The 19,004-nt window shown below is 59.3% G+C and overlaps 2 protein-coding genes across 7 annotated transcripts in view; both read right to left on the bottom strand.

Annotated features, from left to right (window-relative positions):
- Positions 1-2,699, bottom strand: part of SLC35H1 (solute carrier family 35 member H1) — a 6,424-nt gene extending 3,725 nt beyond the window's left edge. Inside the window, exons 1-6 of one of the 2 annotated variants that reach the window (XM_083447602.1) lie at positions 2,578-2,699; positions 2,353-2,494; positions 1,096-1,159; positions 933-1,005; positions 669-837; positions 490-573 (exon numbers count right to left, since the gene is read on the bottom strand). In XM_083447602.1, the coding sequence (XP_083303728.1) occupies positions 490-573; positions 669-837; positions 933-1,005; positions 1,096-1,159; positions 2,353-2,494; positions 2,578-2,694 (649 nt within the window). In that variant the 5' untranslated portion in view covers positions 2,695-2,699. The remainder of the gene's footprint in view (positions 1-489; positions 574-668; positions 838-932; positions 1,006-1,095; positions 1,160-2,352; positions 2,495-2,577) is intronic. The other variant, XM_083447603.1, reaches the window with a different exon arrangement.
- Positions 2,700-3,994: 1,295 nt separating this feature from the next.
- Positions 3,995-18,813, bottom strand: ELMO2 (engulfment and cell motility 2). Of its 5 annotated transcripts, XM_083447360.1 has the most exons (22): positions 18,730-18,812; positions 16,652-16,784; positions 16,176-16,216; positions 15,888-15,960; positions 15,643-15,693; positions 15,274-15,455; positions 13,686-13,785; positions 12,663-12,814; positions 12,493-12,571; positions 12,202-12,237; positions 11,349-11,399; positions 10,921-11,043; positions 10,699-10,833; positions 9,938-10,042; positions 9,740-9,848; positions 9,345-9,481; positions 8,191-8,354; positions 7,990-8,102; positions 7,063-7,170; positions 6,760-6,842; positions 6,570-6,647; positions 3,995-4,965 (listed from the first exon to the last, which is right to left on the bottom strand). In XM_083447360.1, the coding sequence occupies exons 2-22, from the start codon at positions 16,727-16,729 to the stop codon at positions 4,765-4,767; spliced, it is 2,199 nt and encodes a 732-aa protein (XP_083303486.1). In that variant the 5' UTR covers positions 16,730-16,784; positions 18,730-18,812; the 3' UTR covers positions 3,995-4,764. The 5 variants fall into 5 exon arrangements, with proteins under 5 accessions (XP_083303486.1, XP_083303487.1, XP_083303490.1 ...); XM_083447361.1 differs by lacking the exon at positions 12,202-12,237 and having other exon boundaries at positions 18,730-18,813; XM_083447364.1 differs by lacking the exons at positions 12,202-12,237; positions 15,888-15,960 and having other exon boundaries at positions 18,730-18,797.
- Between the last annotated feature and the right edge of the window lie 191 nt (positions 18,814-19,004).

Genomic DNA, 19,004 nt, shown 5'->3' with positions numbered 1-19,004 from the left:
TGCTCATTGTTCTCTTCCACTTATGCACTATTTTACATTTCCCCATTTCTCCCCAGAATCTCTCCCTCCCCCCTTCCACATGACTGGAGCTACGAACGTACCAGCCAACAGCTTTGGAGAAGGAACCTGAACCCTGCTTGGACCCCAGTGAATTCCCTAGAGCCATGGTTCCCAATGTGGGGCACACACCCCACAGGGGGGCAATTTGAGAATGAGTTATTAACAGTTAATGGCCTTTTAGGCTTCCTCCACGTGATTAGTTCACTTTTTGAATAAGAAGAATTATATGTTATGTGGGGGGATGCTTAGGTGTGGCACGGCCCAAAAAAGGTTGGGAACCCTGCCCTAGCCTAAGCAATCCCCAGACAAGCACCCTTTTGGGGAACAGCTCCCCTGGGAGAAGACTTGCACCTGGATCCCCTGCTCTGCTGCTCCCTCAGCTTCCTGCTCAGGTGCCATTTCTGTCCCCGCCTCATCCAAACCACTCACCCTCAAATGCAGCGAAGAGGGGGAAGAGGCCCAGGAACATGGCTGGCTGCAGGTGGAACATGGTGTCTATGGGATTCTGGAGTCCTGCCAGGAGGGTGAGAAGGGGGAGCCCATCAAGGAGGAGGAAACGGAGCAGGGTGTCGCCTGCCCCCCGCCACCCGCCCCAGAAGGGCACATACCCAGCTCGTCCTTCTGCAGAAGTATCTGTGTCAGCGTCCAGCGGATTCCGCCCAGGAAGGAGGCTCCCAGCACCATGGCAAAGCCCTCCATGTCAAACTGCGTCGCCTTGTAGGTGAAGAGGAAGAGCCCCCCCGCAATGAGCAGCACCACCAGCACCAGCGCCGCCCTCTGGTGGGAAGAAGAACAGCGCAGGTTGGCTGGTGCCCGCAGGCCCAATGATCCCCTCCCGCTCAGCCTTGGGGGTTCAGGGGCTGGGCGCTCACCGGCTCCTCCAGCTTGAAGACCAGAGAGAAGAACAAGATGAAGAGGACGGCCGAGGACTTGGTCATGGTGTAGCTGCAAGACCAGGGAGGAAGGAGGCCGTCAGGCAGGCAGGCAGGCAAGAGAGACGGGCAGCGTCTTCCCAAGACCCCACCCCATACTCACAGCGAGACGGTGATGTAGAGGAAGCTCCAGTTGCTGAGCCCCACGTCCAGGGCCGTTGACAGAGCTGAGAGGCAAAGAGAAAGAGGACCGAACGAGAGGTCAGCCTGGCTGTCTCACCCACAGCTAGTCAGCCAAGATGTGTCCAGGAAGCCCCCAAGACGAGGACAATGGCTACAGCCCTTCTCCTTTGCCCCCAAGCAACTAGCATTCGGGGATAGAATGTTGCCACCTTCCTCCTCTGTGACCGAGCTGCCGGCCCAAGCTCCACCTCTTCCGGCAGTAAAATATGGAAGAACAAATTGTACATTCCGCATTTTTCCTTCTCTTTCCTGGGTCCCTTTTCCTGTGGACTCCAAGTGTGAGGAACAGGAGAGGAGAAGAACTAACTGCTGCCCACCACAGGAGCAGGCGGATTTTCACGAACCATGAAAGAAGGTGTGGAGAGGTGTGTCCTGCCCCTTCGCCTTGATGCTTCTGGTCCTGCCTGCCTGCTTGGGCAGAAATTCAAGGCTAATGGTCTCCCCAGGGCCGGATTTAGGTTTGATAAGGCCCTAAGCTACTGAAGGTAATGGGGTCCTTTCTATGTCCAGCTGTCCTGTCAACAGCAAATTGTCACTGTTTTTTGTTTTGAACATATGCAAGATAATGGTAATTAACAGAACTAATAGGTATCTCAAACCATTTGCACATAACAAATAAGAACCTACACAACACAAGACACTGTTGCTGTATATTGGTTTTATTTTATTTGTTTTTTATCTTATGTTTTGGAAATGTACATTCAGTGTTTTTTTTCCTTTACATTTTTTGGGGGGCCCTAAGCTAGAGCTATGGGACGTGGGTGGCGCTGTGGGTTAAACCACAGAGCCTAGGACTTCCTGATCAGAAGGTCAGTGGTTCGAATCCCTGCAACAGGGTGAGCTCCCGTTGCTCAGTCCCTGCTCCTGCCAACCTAGCAGTTCGAAAGCACGTCAAAGTGCAAGTAGATAAATAGGTACCGCTCTGGCGGGAAGGTCAACGGCGTTTCCATGCGCCGCTCTCGTTGGCCACATGATCGGAAGCTGTACGCCAGCTCCCTCGGCCAATAAAGCGAGATGAGCGCCGCAACCCCAGAGTCCGCCCGACTGGACCTCATGGTCAGGGATCCCTTTCCCTTTAAGTTAGAGCTTGTTGAGCTGACATGTCAACCCGGCCCTGGGTCCCCGGAGCCGAGGGGAGAGGGAGCGGCCCCTCGGCCCTTTCCCGTGGCCTCCTCACCTGCGGGGCCCACCTGGCGCAGGTAGGCGGCCCAGGGCAGCAGCGGGCGGGCGGGTCTCCGGGCGCAGCGGCGCGCCAGGCCCGAGAGCGCGAAGATGACCAGCAGGTGCAGCAGCGTCATGAAGAGCGGGAAGCCGAAGCTCTGCGGGGGGGGGAGAGGGGGGTGAGCCGGGAGGGGGAGGGGCGGGGGGGCGGGGCGCCTCTCCTTCCCCTCCCCCCGCCCACCTTCATGATCCACTTGTTGTAGAAGGTGATGCCGATGGAGAAGGCGTAGTAGAGCAGCACCAGCCCCGCCGCCAGCGCCGCCGACCCCGCGCCGCCGCCGACCCCCGGGGGCCGCATCCCGCCGCGCCGAGGCCCGCCGCGCATCCGGACAGCCGCTTCCGGCCACAGGCCCCGCCCCTTCCCGGCCTGCCGACACAGACTCGCCGCGCCAGAGCGGCCCCTTCCGCCTTCTTCGGCGGCGAAGACGAGCGCCTCCTGGCGGCGTCTGCCCGTCACTGCACCCTGGGGAGGCGCCGCGCCCCTCGTCTTCCTTCATAAAGGGCGTTGCATTTCTTGCCCCGCTTCTGGTCCAAGGAGCTCAAGGGCCGATTGCCTGGTTCTCCCCCTGCTCATGACTCTGATTGCTGCCGCCCACTTGCAGGAAGGCATGACATATTAGTGTATTTTTGGTCTTTGTGGAAGCCGCCCAGAGTGGCTGGGGAAACCCAGCCAGATGGGCGGGGTATAAATAATAAATTATTATTATTATTATGGGCCCGTCGGGGGCTGAGTGGGGCTGCTGCCCCCGAGTCCCACTTGGTACTCCCACGAGGGGCACCTGGCTGGCTGGGAGGTGAGCAAGGCAGCTGTGGGGCCTGATCCCCTTGTCACTGCGCTCCAACACCCACCACCTTCCCCGGAGGCACCCAGCGGGCAGATACAGAGCGGCCTTGAGCCTGGCACAGCTTGCTCTTGGTAAACCTCTGCAGCATCCTTGCCTCAGCAGCTCTTCCAGGGTCTCCCCAAACATCCAAGGATGGGCCCCAGGTCCAAGTGTCTCCCAGAATCCTCACCAATTAGGGGTGGGAGGCTGGGAGTCCAGGTCCCGCAAGGCATCCATGGGCCCCTGGCTGGCTAGACCTGACCCCCCTCCATTCCATAGCTGTCAATTTTCAGATTTGAAAATAAGGGATCAGCAGCCTCACCTGTCCCAGGGACAGTCTATGGGATATCTAACCATCCGGGATAGCAGTGGGAAACAGTGCTGGAATAAGGGAATTTCCCCCCAAAAAAGAGGTTGACAGCGATGCTGCACTCATGAAGTGGGGGTCCGTGTCCCCAGTCTTCCAAAATCGCAGGAAGCCTCACAAGCACCCATATTCTGCTCAAAATAAGACCTGCATGAGCAGAAGTGTTTACTGCCAGTTTTCAGAGGGGAAATGGGACGTGTTGCTGCCCACTCACTCCTCTGAAATCCGTGATTTTGGCACCATCTTCACCAGGCAGCTCTCGCTTCTGCCTGGGGTGGGGAGAGGCCCTGGCACCAGCAAGAAGCAGGCAGCCCTTTCTCCCTCCCAGGGAACAGTCCGCTTCAGCCTGGGCAGAGTCTTCCCTCCTACAACCTGGTCTGTGCAAGAAGGAAACAGGAGCCGGCAAAAAGGAGGAAAACAGCCTTTAATGCAAAGATCGGGGAGGGGGGGAGGGGCATGCCAGGTCCAGCCTGTGCACTGTGCCCCACTGCCAGGTGAAAGCAGCTAGACTGGCAGCCTTTCTTGGGTCGGTGGGGGAGGCGTCTCAGTGCTCTTCCACCCAGGGGAGCCTAGATGGGGGGGGGGGGGTCAGAAGCTGTACCACGGGCTGCATTTGCCACTGCTGGGCTCACAGGATGGAGCCCCTGCCTGCCTGGAAAGTAAGAGAATCGTGTAATGGTAGAGTTGGAAAGGGTCCCCAGGGGTCATCTTGCCCAGCCCCCTACAAGGCAGGCCCCAGAGACAGTCATGGATGAGGCTCTGCTGCCAGCCCCCATCTGCCGTGCCCCCTTCCCGGGGAAGGCAAGAGCCCCCAGCGGCCTCAGGCCAAGCACATCAGGCAAAGGCACACCAAGGACGGCTCTGCCACAGATCTGCAGGGAATGCAACCGGGGGGGGGGGCTTCAGAGCACGCTCGGCCCTCCAGCGCAGCCGGCTGATTCTGGAGTAGCCGGGCTCTGGCTGCCCCCTGCTGCAGGGCGGAGAACAGCTGCCATAGAGGGGAGAGTCTTGTAGCATAAAAAAAAAACCCCAAGCGCAACTGCCCAGCAGGATCCCTGCTTCCGCAGTTGGAGAGGAGGCCCCCCCCCACCCCAGCATGAAGAAGAGGTCCTGGGCATGCGCTGGAGGGGGCCGGAGGCTGCCCCCCCCCCCGCCCTGCCTCTGCTGCCGAGGGGCGTCATCCGTAGTGGTAGACGAAGTCGTAGCTGCTGGGCTCCTTGGGGACGGGCGGGGGCACCTCCGGGATGGGGATGTTCTCCAGGTCCAGCAGGCGCAGCTTCATCTCCATGCTGAGCAGCGTGTCCAGGTCGCTCTTGGTCAGGTCGCTGCCCATCTCCTTCCCCAGAAGGGCGTTCAGGCCGTCAATCCAGATGCAGTACTGCGGGGGAGGGGGGGAGGAGGGACCTGAGACCCCAGGAGGGACCATAGGGGGGGGGGTGGCCTGGCTGCCCCTCCTCTTGCCCCCTGACACGTTGGGGGGGCGGGGACACACCTGCCCCCACTTCCTCCATCACAGAATTGTGGGGTTGGAAGGGACCCCGAGGGTCATGCAGGAATGGCAGCTGACAGACAGACACGCTGTGCTCACAAACCTCCCAGGAAGGGCTTCCCAGGGAGTCCTCTCCTCTGTGAGAACAGGATGCCGGACTCAGAGGCCTCATCCAAAAAGATCTTCCCATATAATGGCATCTCATAACCTTCCTTCCTTTCCCTTGAGTTAACGGGGTCCACGTCTTGCCCCCTCGCCTTGTCTCATGTCTCTGCCATTATGCCCCCTTCCACGCACTCACGGACCTGCCGTTTAATTTCTTTGGGTTTTATTTTGTGCCTTGTTTTTACCTGACCGTGATCTGTAACTGTACATGGGCTGTATATTGTCACCAGATCCTGCCTGATAACACTGCAATTTGCAGAATTTTGCATAACCTTTCATTTTGGAAAGCAATACACATTATTTCAGAAGAAAACCAAGCAAGAAAATCAGGCTCCTCAACCCTGCCACGTCCCTCTCTCCTCAGCCACTGAGCTCCCTTCCATTTTCCATGGTGGGATTCATGTCTCTCCCCCACCCCCACCCCCTTGACTCTCCAGAGACTGAGCAGCTTTGCAGAGACAGGCAAGAGAGAGAGAGAGAGAGAGAGAGAGGCAGGAAGGAAGTTGGTGGGCAGCTACATGGTCAGCCCTGCAAGGTTTGAGAAAAGGAGCTGAGGTTGACGGAGAGGAAAGAGTCAAGGGGGGGGGGGTTGAAGAAAGCAGAGAGGCAGCCAAGCAGCTGGGGGGAAATGGAGTTAGAGCAGCCCAGATGGGGCAGCCGGACGCAGAGATTGCTCTAAGAATCTCCACATGGAGACCGGGGATGGCTTCCCTAGCTGGGGGCAGGGGCACAAGAAAGCCTCCTGGGTAAAAGGCAGGGCCCCACCCCCTTCCAGTCCTCCTCTCGGTTTTCTGGGCCCAAGAGGAAGGAGACAGTCTCTGCTTCACCCACAAACGCTCTCCCCTGGTTTTGTGAAAGCCCCAAGTGGCCTGGGCTTCCTTCAGGGAGAACAGCCCTTTCCCTAGAGGAAGTGACAGGAGATACGAGAGCCGTCGTCAAATCTCTCAAGGGCTGCCCCATGTTTTCTCCTGCTCTGGAGGGCAGGACTCGAACCCATGCCTTCCAGTTACAAGAAAGGAGATTCCAGTGAAATACCAGGAAGAACTTTCTGGCAGTAAGAGCCGTTAGACTGTGGAAAGGTCTCCCTTCGGGAGGTGGGGGACTCTCCTTCCCAGGAGGTTACTGAGCAGAGGTTGGACGGTCATCTGTCAGGGATGCTTGAGCCGAGATTCCTGCATGGCGGGGCTGGACTAGATGCCCCCTGGGGTGCCTTCCAGCTCTACAATTCAATGACTCGGAACCGCAGCCACAGGACAAGCCAGGAGGAGCATTGCAGGATCAGGGCCATCCGTCGGGAGGAAGGCAGCTTCCCCTCACTCCTGACTCACCTCGTATTTGTTGGGGGCTATGAAGTTCAGGGTCTCATCCGGATCGTACAGGATGGAAAAGGCCAACTCCAGAGCCTCCTGTGGATGGGAAGAGGGAGAGCAGGGGCTGGTGAGCCAAGGAGGCCAGCCCCCCCCCTGCCAAGGACACCCCCCCCCGGGTCTTCCTCCCCTCCCCTCCCCAGCCAGCTACCTTGTTCTGCTTCAGAGCCCCCTTCTCCTTCATGTGCGGACAGTCCTTCCCAGTGACAACGGCCTTGATGTCTGCAACGGGAACTGGGCGAGAGGGAGGGGCTGCTGGTCAGGCTGGGCAAGAACAGCGGAAGAAGCCCCTTCCCTCTTCCACAGAACCAGAGAGTTGGGAGGAGGTCCCCCCGGGAATCACAGCGAAAGCCCCCCGGGGGCTGCTGGCTGCCCTTGCCCAGAGGGCTGGTCATTGAGCCCCTGCCCAGTGCCTCGCCTGAACAACCCCCCCCCGGCCTGGCACGGCACTCACTCTTTTCCTGCAGGGCCTCAAAGGTGACCTCCCCCTGGGCGTTGTCCTCCAGGTCCCCGTAGTGAAGCACTTTGTGGTTCAGAGCCAGGCGGCAGAACCAGAACCGCTCTGCGGGGCGACAACAACAGCACACGGCCCATAAGAAGGCAGGGAGGCCGCTTCTCTGAAATCACGGAGAAGTGGACTTCCTGTTTTGCAGCAAACCTGGCAAGCTGCCCTCTCGGGTGCTCTAGCGCCCAGGAGGGGTCCCAGACGGAGACTAATGGGGGGTAAGGGGCATGTAGCCCCATATCTTTCAAGGAGATCAAAAGGGCACGACCCGCAGTCGTCTGTGAATGCCCTTTTGTTTGTTTGTGAGAAGGGATGGAAATCCCCGTCTCCCAGACGAAAAGGCAAGGGCGCTGGGCTCAATGGCTCCATCCGAGGACAGTCCCAGCAAGCTCCCCTGGTGAGCTGTGGAATAGCCTTTGAATCTGGACATACTTGGCAAGCGAAGAGGCACCCCTGAAAAGATCCTGATTTATGCTGGAGGAGAAAAGCATCTGTTTGGAAAGGTTTGGAAAGAATGAAAGACCCAAAGGGGGAGGGGGCATCAAGCCACGGGGGCCAAATGCCTAATTATGATTATGATTTATTTCTACCCCACCCATCTGGCTGGGTTTTCCCAGCCACTCTGGGCGGCTTCCAACAAAAGATAAAAAATACATTAAAACATCAGTCATTAAAAACTTCCCTAAACATAGAATCTAGGAATGAAGGTAGACTTCCTCTGGAGCTGGAGGTTCCATAAGGACATAAGATAGCTCACAGGAACTGTGCAAATGTCCCAGAGGGAAGCCCCCAAAGGCAAGAGCAACCCTCCCCTCCTGCAGAGCCAGCCGTGGCCAGGATCCCCCCCCCCCGCCCTCTCCTCCCCGCTGCCCTCACCTTGCCTGCGCCGGTTCCCGATCTTGCGGAAGCTGCTCCCCTCGCAGAGGCGGTTCAGGCGCTGCTGCTTGATGAGCTCCAGGATCTCGGGCTGGATCTTCTCCCGCAGCTCCCTGGGGGGCCACACAGCAGCCGGTGAGCACCCCCCACTGCCCCTGCCAGGCGCCACCCCCAGCCCTGACCCCCAAAGCAGCCGCTCACATGATGGGCGGGGAGTGGAAGTCGTCCTGGCTCATGCGCTCCGACTGGCGCAGGCGCAGGATCTCCGAGTAGCTGAGGCTGCGCAGTTTGCTCTTGAACTGGTCCAGGGAGCTGGGCTTCGAGGGCAGCGCCCGCATGATCTGCTCCCGCACCACCTGCATCACCTGGGAGAGGGGGCAAAATTACGCCTGGCAGGGAGAACGGGAGAGGGAAGCTCTTCTCCCATAAGTGTGAGAACACCCAACGACCGAGGGAGGGATGGCCTGGGTGGCTCTGAAAGGGCTATTGAGGCCACTGACCACAGTGGCTCTGCTTTGCCTCCCTGCTCAGTAGCAGGAATGCTTCTTGATGGCCCTCGCCGGAAATCTGAGGTGGGGAAACGTTCTCTCGCACTCAGATCCTGCTGAGGGGCCTCCCATCATGGGCAATGTGGCTGGCCACTGAGAGAACAGGATGCTGGGCTAGACTCCATGCAAATTTGGCTCGAGTTGTTTCACGCACTTATAGGATGATGTGTCAATGTATCCACAAGGGATTGGATTCTCGTGTTCCTGCCTTTTGCAGATCTCCCAGGCCTCCCTCCTGTATGGCATTTCCATGCTTCTCTGACCCTGGAGGGTGGGAAGTTTATTGGCATTACTAGAAGGGCACCAAGACCTGGCCAAGAAGGTATATTTAGAGTCGGGAGGGCGAAGCAAGCTTCTCCTTGAAGCATTCCAGGGACATGGAAGGACGATAAGGGAACGTCAACAGGCCTTTCTTTACAGAAGGCCAGAAGACAAAAGATGGAAACAGAGCGGAGCCGGACTTTTGACACTCTTTTGATACATGCCATGACGTTTTGTGATACATACCAGTAAAAGCTTTGTTCAAATGTCCTTTGAGGCAGTCTTTGCTCGCTGGCAAGGCTGCCCTATTGTGCAATAGTTTTAATCAACTGGGTCTTACAAGGTGCTTTTGCTTGTGAGTCTCTTGGTTTCCTTGCTATTTAAAAGTGTGTTCCCTCGCCTGGGCCAGACCAGAGGAGCATTCTGTTCTTATGGAGGAGGAGGAAGGGGAGATGGCCCAGCTGGGCTGGAAGGGGAGACCCCTGCCCACTGGAGGGCAGCTGCCCCCTCCCGCCACCCCCTGCCTCTGCCCCACGGCCACCCCACCTTGTTGAAGTCCTCCGCCGTGGCCCGCATCTCCTTCCAGGTCTTGTTGAGCAGCTGGATGCAGATGGCAAAGAGCTCCTCGAAGGCGCGGTCGTGGGTGAAAAACATGGGGTGGTAGTCGTTGCGGCCCTCGTTGGCTGGCAGGGAGAGGGAGGGGGGTCAGAACAGTCAGGTGGCACCTCAGGGGGAGCACCAGGGAGGAAGAGGAAGCCAAGCACGTGGGAGGGGCATCGTGGCCACAGCCAAACAACGTAAATTCCCTGGTTGGAGGGGGGGCCTTTCAGTCCAGGGGCCACTTTCCTGCACAGGCAGCTTCAGGGTCCCCTCTGGAACGAGTGCTCAAGAGAAGACTCTATGGGTGCTCCCCCCCCAGCGCTGCTCCCCCCTCCACTTACGCAGCTCCCCGACCTGCAGGATCTCGCACAGCATCTTGGTGAGCTCAATGGCGCTGCGCCCAAAGGGACACTCGTGCTTATCCTCCCGGCTGCTGTTCTCCAGGACGATCTGTGGGGCAGGAAGGGAGCAGGGTGAGGGGGTGGGGCTGGCCCAGGAGCCTCGGCCTTCACAGGGGGGGGGGCACCCTCCCCGCTTACCCGGATGTAGGTGTCCTGGTGGCACTTGGCCAGGTAGAGCATGTTGTCCAAGGCCAGCATCCCTGGCGGGGTCTGGGTGAAGTCCAGGGCAGGGTTGATGTGGTTCTACGCGGGAGAAAAATCAGCGCCTGCCGTCAGCAGCAGAAGGAAGGAGCTGCCCCCACGGGGTCCCCACTGCTGAGGGATTCAGGGCAGGGAAAAGGAAGCAGACAATTCAACTGTGGAACTCCCTCCCACAGGAGGCAGTGAGGGCCACCAGCCTGGATGGCTCCAAGAGAGGGCTAGCAAACTTGCTAGCAGGACCAGTGGCCAGCGATAATGGGAACTGTAGTCCAAAAACAGCCGGAGACCCAAGTTTGGGAATTTTGAATCGCATTAATAGTTTTGATGAACGATTTCTGATATTTTCTGGAATACTATAAATTTACTTAATTGTATTAATCCTTTTGATGAATTTGTTGTTGTTTGCTTTACTTACACGTTACTCTGTTTGACAGAATAGCGACTGCAATGTCAGTTGTTTCCTAGTGTTATGAATGTGAGCTGCTTTGAGCCCCCCATTTGTGGCTGGAAAAGTGGGCCATAAATATGAAAGCGAATCAAACATCCATTGCTGGAGAGGCAGGAGGGGAAAGGGCTGCTCTTGTGCTCTGGTCTGGCCTGCTGGTTCCCTCAGGGCACCCGCTTGGCCGTGGGGCGAACAGGCTGCTGAATGAGGAACTGCCCCCCCCCTGGCCTGGGGGTCTTGGGGGGCTGCCTACCACGAAGCCCAGCATCTTGTAGTCCTTGCTGTACATGGCCCTCCTCTTCTCTGTCCCGCCCCCAGGGAGGCTGCTGCTCTCCGACTCGGCATCAAAGGCGATCCTGCGCAGCTCAAAGATGACGTCCCTCTGGGCCTGGCAAGCGAGGAGAGAGGGCAGAGCGTGAGCCCAGCGCGGAGGCTGCCGCTCACACAGAGGGGGGGGCACAGTCCTGCCAATCACCTGGTCGCTGGGGTCCATTTTGGTCATCATTCTCTCCTCCAGGAGGTTGAAGGTCAGGACCTGCAGCACGTACAGCTGATGGGCCATCTCCGTCTTGATGGGGCGGTTGCCCCGGATGACGTGCTGCGGGAGGAGAGGGAGGGAGGGAGGAGGTGGAAGAGGCTCGCCTGCCAACCCCTCCCTGCGTGAGCCGGGCCAGGTCCCCCTTCTGGCCCCTGACCAGCGAGGGACACGCCTGGCTGGGGAGGAACAGGAGCCCCCACCATCCGCACCCAGAAACACCCACAGCCTGCAGCAACGGCGGCTGCCTGGCCAGGCCAGAGACCATGCAATGGGGGGGGGGCACAAAGACTGGGTGCCCTGAGACGGGGCTGAGATGGTTGCCCAGAGGCACGGCTATGTCAAGGTCAAAGCCTGGTCCTACTCACTGCCAGGATGATGGAGCGCAGGTGCTTCTGAGCAAAGGCGTTGGCCATCTCCTGTTGGGGGTGGACAGAAGAGAGAGAGAGAGAGAGAGAAAGAGAGGAAACTCCAACCGTGCCCCACCTCCGGGGCGGGGGGGGGAAGGGTGCTGAGCAGCCCAGCAGTGCCGTGACAGCGTGCTCCAAGCACAGGCAGCGCAGCCATTCAGCAAAGGGGCTGCTCCCACCCTCGGAGAGTCCTCTGGCTGTCCATCACCCAAAGCAGCTGCAGCAGCAGCAGCTGGAGGAAAGCTGCACCCCCAAAGCCCCCACCTCAGCAGCCCACCCAGGAGCCCAGGCCACCTGCACTCCCTCTGGCTCCGTCCCTGTGCACCCACAGAGCACACACCCCACAGGATGCAACAACAACAGACCCAAGCGGTGGCAGGGGTGGGAGAGGGGAAGAAAAAAAACCACCCTGGTTTTGCCCTCTCCAGATTAGCCAGGAGCTGCAGCCCAGCTTGTCCTCTGGCTTACAGCCCACGGCTTGTCTAGGAGGGCAAAAACGCTGCCCTGAGTTCAGAAGATTCCCTAAGCCTCAGCAGCCAAAGAACCAGGCAGGAGAAGGCGGCCACAATCTCCTCCTCTCCCTGTGGACACATGCAAGGTGTGCAAGCCAGATAGATGTGTGAGAGAGAGACAGACACAGGCAGAGACAGACGGAGACGGAGAAGGCTGCCTCTGAGGCGGGGGCAGAGGAAGGGTATGGGGGTCTCTCTCTATTTATTCCCAAGACATTTCCATCCCCCTTTCTGGCTCTGAAGAAAGAAAACATCAGTGCTCTTAGAGAGGAGCCTCCCGGGCTGAGGGATTTACTTACAGTGCAAGGCAGGTCTAGCGGGTTAAGGAGCTTCTCCTGCGGACAACAGGAAGCAGAAAGACACAAAGAGAAGCCGGCAGAAGAGTCAGCACAGAGACCCTCGCAGGGAGGGCGGGCAGGCAGGCGGGGGGGGGGGGGACAGGCAGACACAGAGACGCAGTGCCACGCAGACCGGCCAGTCACCACCTGGGGAGGCAGACCTTCCTCCCCCCTGCCCCCCATCAGCAAAGGAGTGCAAGGGCTGGTGCCCTTCCCTCCCTCCCCACGGCACCCCCTTGCCCAGCCACCCACCTGCCTCTTGTCCTCCGGGGCCTTCAGAAAGAGGGCGTTGATCAAGGCAATGGCATACGTCTGGATCTCCTGGTTTGAGCTGCAGGGGCACAAGGGGGTGGGATGAGCGGCAGGCGGCTCCCCCCTCCTCCCACCCTGACGGGATGTGGGGTGCGGGAGGCGCCACTCACACTTGCAGGTGGGCAATGAGCTGCCCCACGGTGATCTCCTCGGCAACCTTCTGGTAGAGGCTCTGGCTGTTGAGCACCATGCTCTCCAGGATGGCCAAGGAGCGCTGCAGGATGGAGACGTCCACCGTCGGCTGGCTCACGTAGCCCGCAATCTGGGGGGGGGGGGAGGCAGAGGCCGCTGAGCGCCAGGCATGCCCACTGCCCTGCCCAGGGAGCCCCCCTTCTCCTGTGCCGCCGGCTAGGACTGTTGCCTAAACTGGTTTGAAGTCCCTTTTGTGATAGAGTGGTACCTTGGTTCTCACACACCTTGGTACTCAAACAATTTGGAAACCAAACATGCTCCGTTTTGAGTGTTACACTGAGGTCTGTCTGTTTTTGCTATTTATTTTGTTTTGTTTTTGCAGCTCTTTTTTTGTGTGACTGTGTGGAACCCAGTTCAGCCACTGATTCATTGTGTGACTGCAGTACATTATTTATTGCTTTCATTTTATGGATCAATGGTCTCGTTAGATAGTAAAATTCATGTTAAACTATTGTTTTGGAGGTTGTTTTTAAAAGCCTGGAACAGATTACTCCATTTTGCATTACCTTCTATTGGAAAATGCACCTTGGTTTTGGAACGCTTTGGTTTTGGAACGGACTTCTGGAACAGATTAAGTTTGAGAACCAAGGTACCACCGTATCAGTTTCATTGTTTTTGACCTGGCAATATATCGCAAATCACGGTTGCTATGCAAAAATCACGATGCAGGAAAAACCACGAAGCCAGCCAAGGCTTCTCTCAGCCCCTGTTAACTCTGCCAGCTCAGCTCCCCCCTGCCTCCTGCAAGGGCAGCGAATCCCAAGAGCAGGAGCCAGCAAAGATCACAATGAGGGGAAACTGTGAAGCCAGCCGATGGCTCTGCATAGCTCCATCCTTATTTCCGACAGGGCAATATACTGGTCCATCGTGATGTTTAGCGGGTGAGATGTTGAAAAGCAGCAATCGCCCAGCCCTGCCACCTGCTCTGGCGGAGGCCGTACCTGTTTGATGAAACTGATGGACACCATGTCCCAGGAGATGATGCCGTGGTCCATGAGCTCCAGGAAGGCTGTCAGGGTGAATGCCAGCATCTCACTGTAGCTGCAGGGGGCACAGGGGAAGGCGGATCAGTGGGGGGGGGGGCACCCTCAGGGCTCCCTCTCTCCCCACTCATGGCTGGGCAAGGCAGCCCCTCCAGAGAGTCACTCTGCTGGGTGACGCAGAGCTGCAACCGGGCACTGTCTTGGCAGTCTCACATCAGCACATAGTGGGCAATGGGAAAGGGAGCCGCCTGCTTCTGGGGCCTCCTAGTGTCCTCAGCACCTGCAACCCCCAGAGGCCAGAGGCAGGACTTTGCGCTCCCTACATGCTCTGCAGCTCCACCATCCGCCTGTGGGATGTGCTGCTGTCTGGAGAACCAGAGCAGAAAAGGGAAGGGCAAAGCAGGCCGGGCACTCAGAGTGACCAGCCAGCCAAGGCCTGGCAGTGACAGAGGAGGATTTGCTCAGGCCACCAAGAGGCTCAAGGCCTCCCTGCGCTTGCCCACTCAAAGCCAACTTGGATATTGAATTAACTATTCAGCAGTTTTTTAAAAAAACATATTAAACGGTATATATAATACCATAAAATATTCATTACAAACAGCAATGAAAACAGACTTCGAAAACAGCAGGCGGGATGCCATTGCCAAAATGCAGATAAAATCAAGTTTAAAAAGCCGAACCAAGTTACACATCTAGGAAGGCTTGGCTAAGGAAAGGGTGGCAGCGTTTGGGCCTGTTTAGAGAAAATGTAGGAGGCAACACAATGGAAGGTTGTAAAATCATGCGTGGCATTGAGAAAGTGGAGAGAGGAACCTTTTCCTCCCTGTCTTCTAACGCCAGGGCTTGTGGCTATCCCACGCAGCTGAATGCTGGAAGATTCAGGACTGATAAAACCAAGTCCTTCTTCGCACAGTGCAACTAAACTGATGGCCATCACCTTAGAAGGCTTTCAGAGTGGATCAGACCAGGGCCTGGAGGCCAAGAGGACACTGGATGGCTCGGCTTTGCCAGTCAGAGACAGCCATGATTCTGAATCCCAGTTGCCGATAACCGCAGGTAGGCACCTGGTTGGCCACTGTGAGAACAGGCTGCTGGACTTGGTGGGCCCCCTTGGGCCTGATCCAGTGGGGGGGGGGTCTGTCTTATGTTCTTACATTACAACACTACGTAATGGGGAGAAGACCCAGGCCTGGAAGGATTGTCTTCTAGACGGTGGCCTTTCCCCTCTCTGTGCCCCAGTGACCAGCATCAAATCCCAGCTGCCCCCACGCATGCCAGGAGGAGAGAAACAGCACCCAAGCCAGGCCCTGCGGAAGAGCAAAGAGAACGCGGCCAAGGAGGTGGCGCCCAAGTCTCTGCTGCCTCCCCTGCCCTCTTGGCAGCCCTGGGGTAGCTGCCCCCCCACAACCAAGAGCGCCCTGCTCCAGAAGAGGCCAGGGGGCAGCACATGGCTGCAGTGCTGGAGCAAAGAGAAGGCCAGAACTGTCAACATTAAAGGACAGCCCCTCAGGGAGGTGAGCGCGGCTGGCGCTGGATGCCCACTTACTGGGAGAGGAGCTTGGTGCCGCTCTCCACGAGGCGGGTGAGCACTGAGATGCCGTCCATGTTGATGAACTCTGTGGCAAAGGTCACGTCCGCAGAGAGCTTGGCCAGCTCCTTCATGGCCTCCAGCCGAGCCTCCATGCTGTGCGACTGCGTCCGGTCCATCAGCTGGCGGGCGGCCCTGGACTGGGGGGCAGGGCAACAGCTAGCCCCTTGCAAACCCCAAACCCCTCCAGGGGGCTCCCCTCAGCCGGGCAGGAGAGAGAGAGCAAGAGGAGGTGGCCTCGTGCCATGAGCCAAAAGCCAGCAGCAGGCTCCAAGTCCTCAAAGGGGGATAAAGAACACCCCCCCCCCCAAGGCAGCCCAGACCTACTGGAGAAACTGCCAGCTGGAGGATGGTCCCGTTCTTGATGTCACAGCGGGTCTGCAAGGCAAGAAGGGGGGGCTGCTTAGCACAACAGGGAGAGGAGCGGAGGCCCCCCAGCGGGGCTCCCGGTCTGCTTCTGTGGGTTTCCTCCAAGGCCCCCACCCTGATCAGAGTTGCAAGGAGCAGCATGGCACCCCATGGCCCGCTCCCTGCTTTTTTAGATGGGGGGTTAGGAACCAGCTCCCACGCACCTGCTCTGTAATGTACAGCTGGGCCCCATCTGCGTAGCGCAGCGTGTAGTACTCTGGGTTGGGCAGCGACCACCTAAGGGGGGGGGGAAGGACCATGTCAGCCTCCTCCCTCAGGAAGCAAGCTAGCGGGGGGGGGGCAGGTGAGCCACACCCAGGAGCCGGAAGAGCACCTGAGGGGGCTCAGAGGAGGGGATCCAGCAGCTCCAGAGCCCCAAGCAAGCAGCTGGCTGGAGTGGGGGGGGGGAGGCTAGCGTGGCCCCCATGAAGCCAGTTGTGGTTCCCACTCACCCGTCACAGACCTCCTTGATGATGGACGCCAGAGGCCGCTTCTGAGAGAGGCAGGGGGAAGAAAGAGAAGCCTGAACTGTAACTCTCCTCTGGACAGCAGGTGATCAGCAGCCCCCCCCCCCGGCCCACCCCCCATTCAGCACTAGAAGGCCTGGACACCCCAGGAAGCTGACAGTTGAAAGAGGGCAGAGAAAAGAAAACCCTTCTCAGCAGAGAGCAGAGTGGAACTCTGGACCTCCCTCCCACAGGAAGCAGCTTGGCCACCAGGGCTTTCCAAGAGGGTCAGACCCATTCCAGGAGGAGGACAGGGCTCTCAATGGCTACCAGCCACATGGACTCAGCTCTGACCCACCCCACCCCCAGTAGGAGGCAGCCAGGCTTCTGAACCTCAGGTGCTGGTTGGCCACTGTGAGAACAGGATGCTAGATGTGGTCCCTGCCTCCCCCCGGCCCGATCCAGCAGCCTGCGCCTGTCACCTGGTCAATCTCCAGCAGCTGAGCGTTGGCCCCCGGCCACTCCACAGCCACCTTGACAATGTCCGACGGGGGTGGCATCCCTCCTGGTTGATGGCCACCTCACAGGTGGGGGCAAGGAATGGGCCTCCCAAACCTAGCCAGAGGGGAAAGGCAAGTCAGCTCCAAGGCAGAGGGGATTCTGCCCGAGAGATGCCCCCTCAAGCGGGCACTCCAGCCTCTGCACAGGCCCAAAGACAAAGGCCCAAAGCCCTGGCAAGCAGAGCCAGCCCCCTGGCTCGGCAAGCTCTTTGCCCCCCACCCCCCGGCTTCCAACAAAGACCTGGCAAGGAGGGGCACTGCTCTCAGAGGCACCCACACCACCTCCTGCTGTCCTGGCCAGGTCCAATTCTGGGCTGCCCCCAAAGACTGCCCGGCCCCACCTGCCTAGAGCTGGGAAGCCGCTGGGAGGGCAGCCTGGCAAGGAAGCAGGGCAGCGCTAGCGGATGCCCCAGCTCTGCTCTTTGGCCAAGGAGTTGCCCCAGAGGAAGCGTAGGCAAGTGAGGGGCCCCTCTCCTGACCACAGCGGCCAGCCAGACACCCTCCCAAGGGATGCCAGGGAGGACACGGGCTCAGCACCTCTTTGCCTTGCAGGGGCCAGAGCAGCTGGTGCCTCTGCCTGCCTCCCCTTCACCACCAGCCTCCTATTCAAGGCCAGGCGCACTTAACCCTCTCCTGGCTGCTGGAGAGGGAACCTCCCAACAAATTCCCTGCTGGAGGTCCAGTTCAGTAGCTTTATTGACTCTTAGTTTTGCTAGGAGATGTGGGTCATTATGTGCCTTGCAAGTTTTTGAACAGGTCTTTTTTGGGGGGGGGGAGGGGGGAATAAAGCACGCTGCAACATACACAATACATCCAACCTGTTTTTCCAAGAAAGGTTGAATATATTCTAAGGGCATCACAGTTGACCATTATGATCTGCCCTTTAGTTTTTAAGAGAGGGGAAGATGAAGGCGCTAAACTAGTTCATGTTGGCGTGCCCAGAGAGCTGGGTCTCCCAGGGATGGACCCCTGAAGTAAAGGGCACTGCAGATCGAACCCGAGATTTAGCTAGCCTGCATCTGTTCCGGATGCCCCCATGCATGCATTCTGCTGGCTCTTTTTAAAAGAAGGATGTGTTTCTCCAACGTCCAGCCCTGAATGCCTGGGCAGAGGCTTCCATCAGGCATGGCAAACCCCACATGCTGGCAAGCCCACCAGGCAGCTCCCTTCCTTTGCCTCTCCCCCAACTGCCCCTCTGCAGCGCCCCACCTGTCCATTGAACCGGGGGGGGGGGGGCTCAGGGTGCTGCCCACCCCAGGCAAGTCCGGGGTTGCTGCTCCCCATCCAGGTTCTGGCAGAGCAAAAGCAGCAGCAGCCCATGAGGAAGCCGCCTCCTTCTGGGAAGGGAAGAGGAACCAGCCTCCCTCTGCAGAAGAGCCAGGCGACAGGAAGCCCAGGGGCATTTCGGGGGCGATTTGTGGGGCTGCCCCCTCCTCTCCCGCAGGAACTTGGGGTCTGGGCAGCGCAGGACCAGGCCTCTCGCCCCCCCCCGGCCCTCCCACCCACAGACCCTGCCTGCTTGCCTGGGAGGTGGGAGCAGAGATGGGGCGCCCAGATGGGCCAGGGAGGCGCAGCTGCCCCACTGAGGGCAAGAGCAGGAGTCCCCCCCCCCAAAAGCTGCGGCTTATGGGAAGGTCCCAGCACGGGGGGGGGGGGGAGATGCTTGCCGGGCGCCCAGTTGGGGGAAGAAGCCGAGCAGCTCCTCCAGGCCAAAGGAGGGGTCGCCCCCTCCCTCCCTCCTCCGAGCAGGCGGCCTCCAGGCCCCCCCCCCCACGGGCCTCTGTCCGGAGATGGGGGGCCGGCCGGTCTCCCGCAGGCCCAGCAGGGGGCGCCCGTGCCCCCCCCAGCGGCGTCCGGGGGAGAGACTCCCTTTGAAGTCGCCGGGCCCCTCCCCCCCCCTTGCGTGACCAACAGACAGAGGGGGCGGGGGAAACGGAGCCCCGAGAGTCGCCGCTCCGCCCGGGAGCCGAGGCCGGCCGCCCGCCCCGCCCCGCGCTCACCCGGCTGCCCGGGACCCTCCGCTCCGCCGACGCCGCCGACGCCGCCGCTCTCCCTCCGCCGCGGACCCGGCTGCGTCCCGCCCCTCCCGCCCGGCCGGGCAGCCCCATTGGCCAGCGGCGCCCGCCACTCAGGAGCGCGCCTCGTCCCCCATTGGCGCCGGCTCCGCTCCGTCTCTCTCCAGCCCGGGAGGCGGGGCCTCGTCGCCCGGCGCCGGCTGCCATGGAGACCGCGCGGCTCCGCCCTCCTCCGGAGCCGCGCTGGGCGGTCGTCCGGG

This window comes from Podarcis tiliguerta, assembly GCF_965153285.1.
Source record: "Podarcis tiliguerta genome assembly, chromosome: 6".
NCBI lineage: Eukaryota > Metazoa > Chordata > Lepidosauria > Squamata > Lacertidae > Podarcis > Podarcis tiliguerta.
Note: the sequence above shows the minus strand (reverse complement) of the source record. Positions and strands in the feature narration are given on the sequence as shown.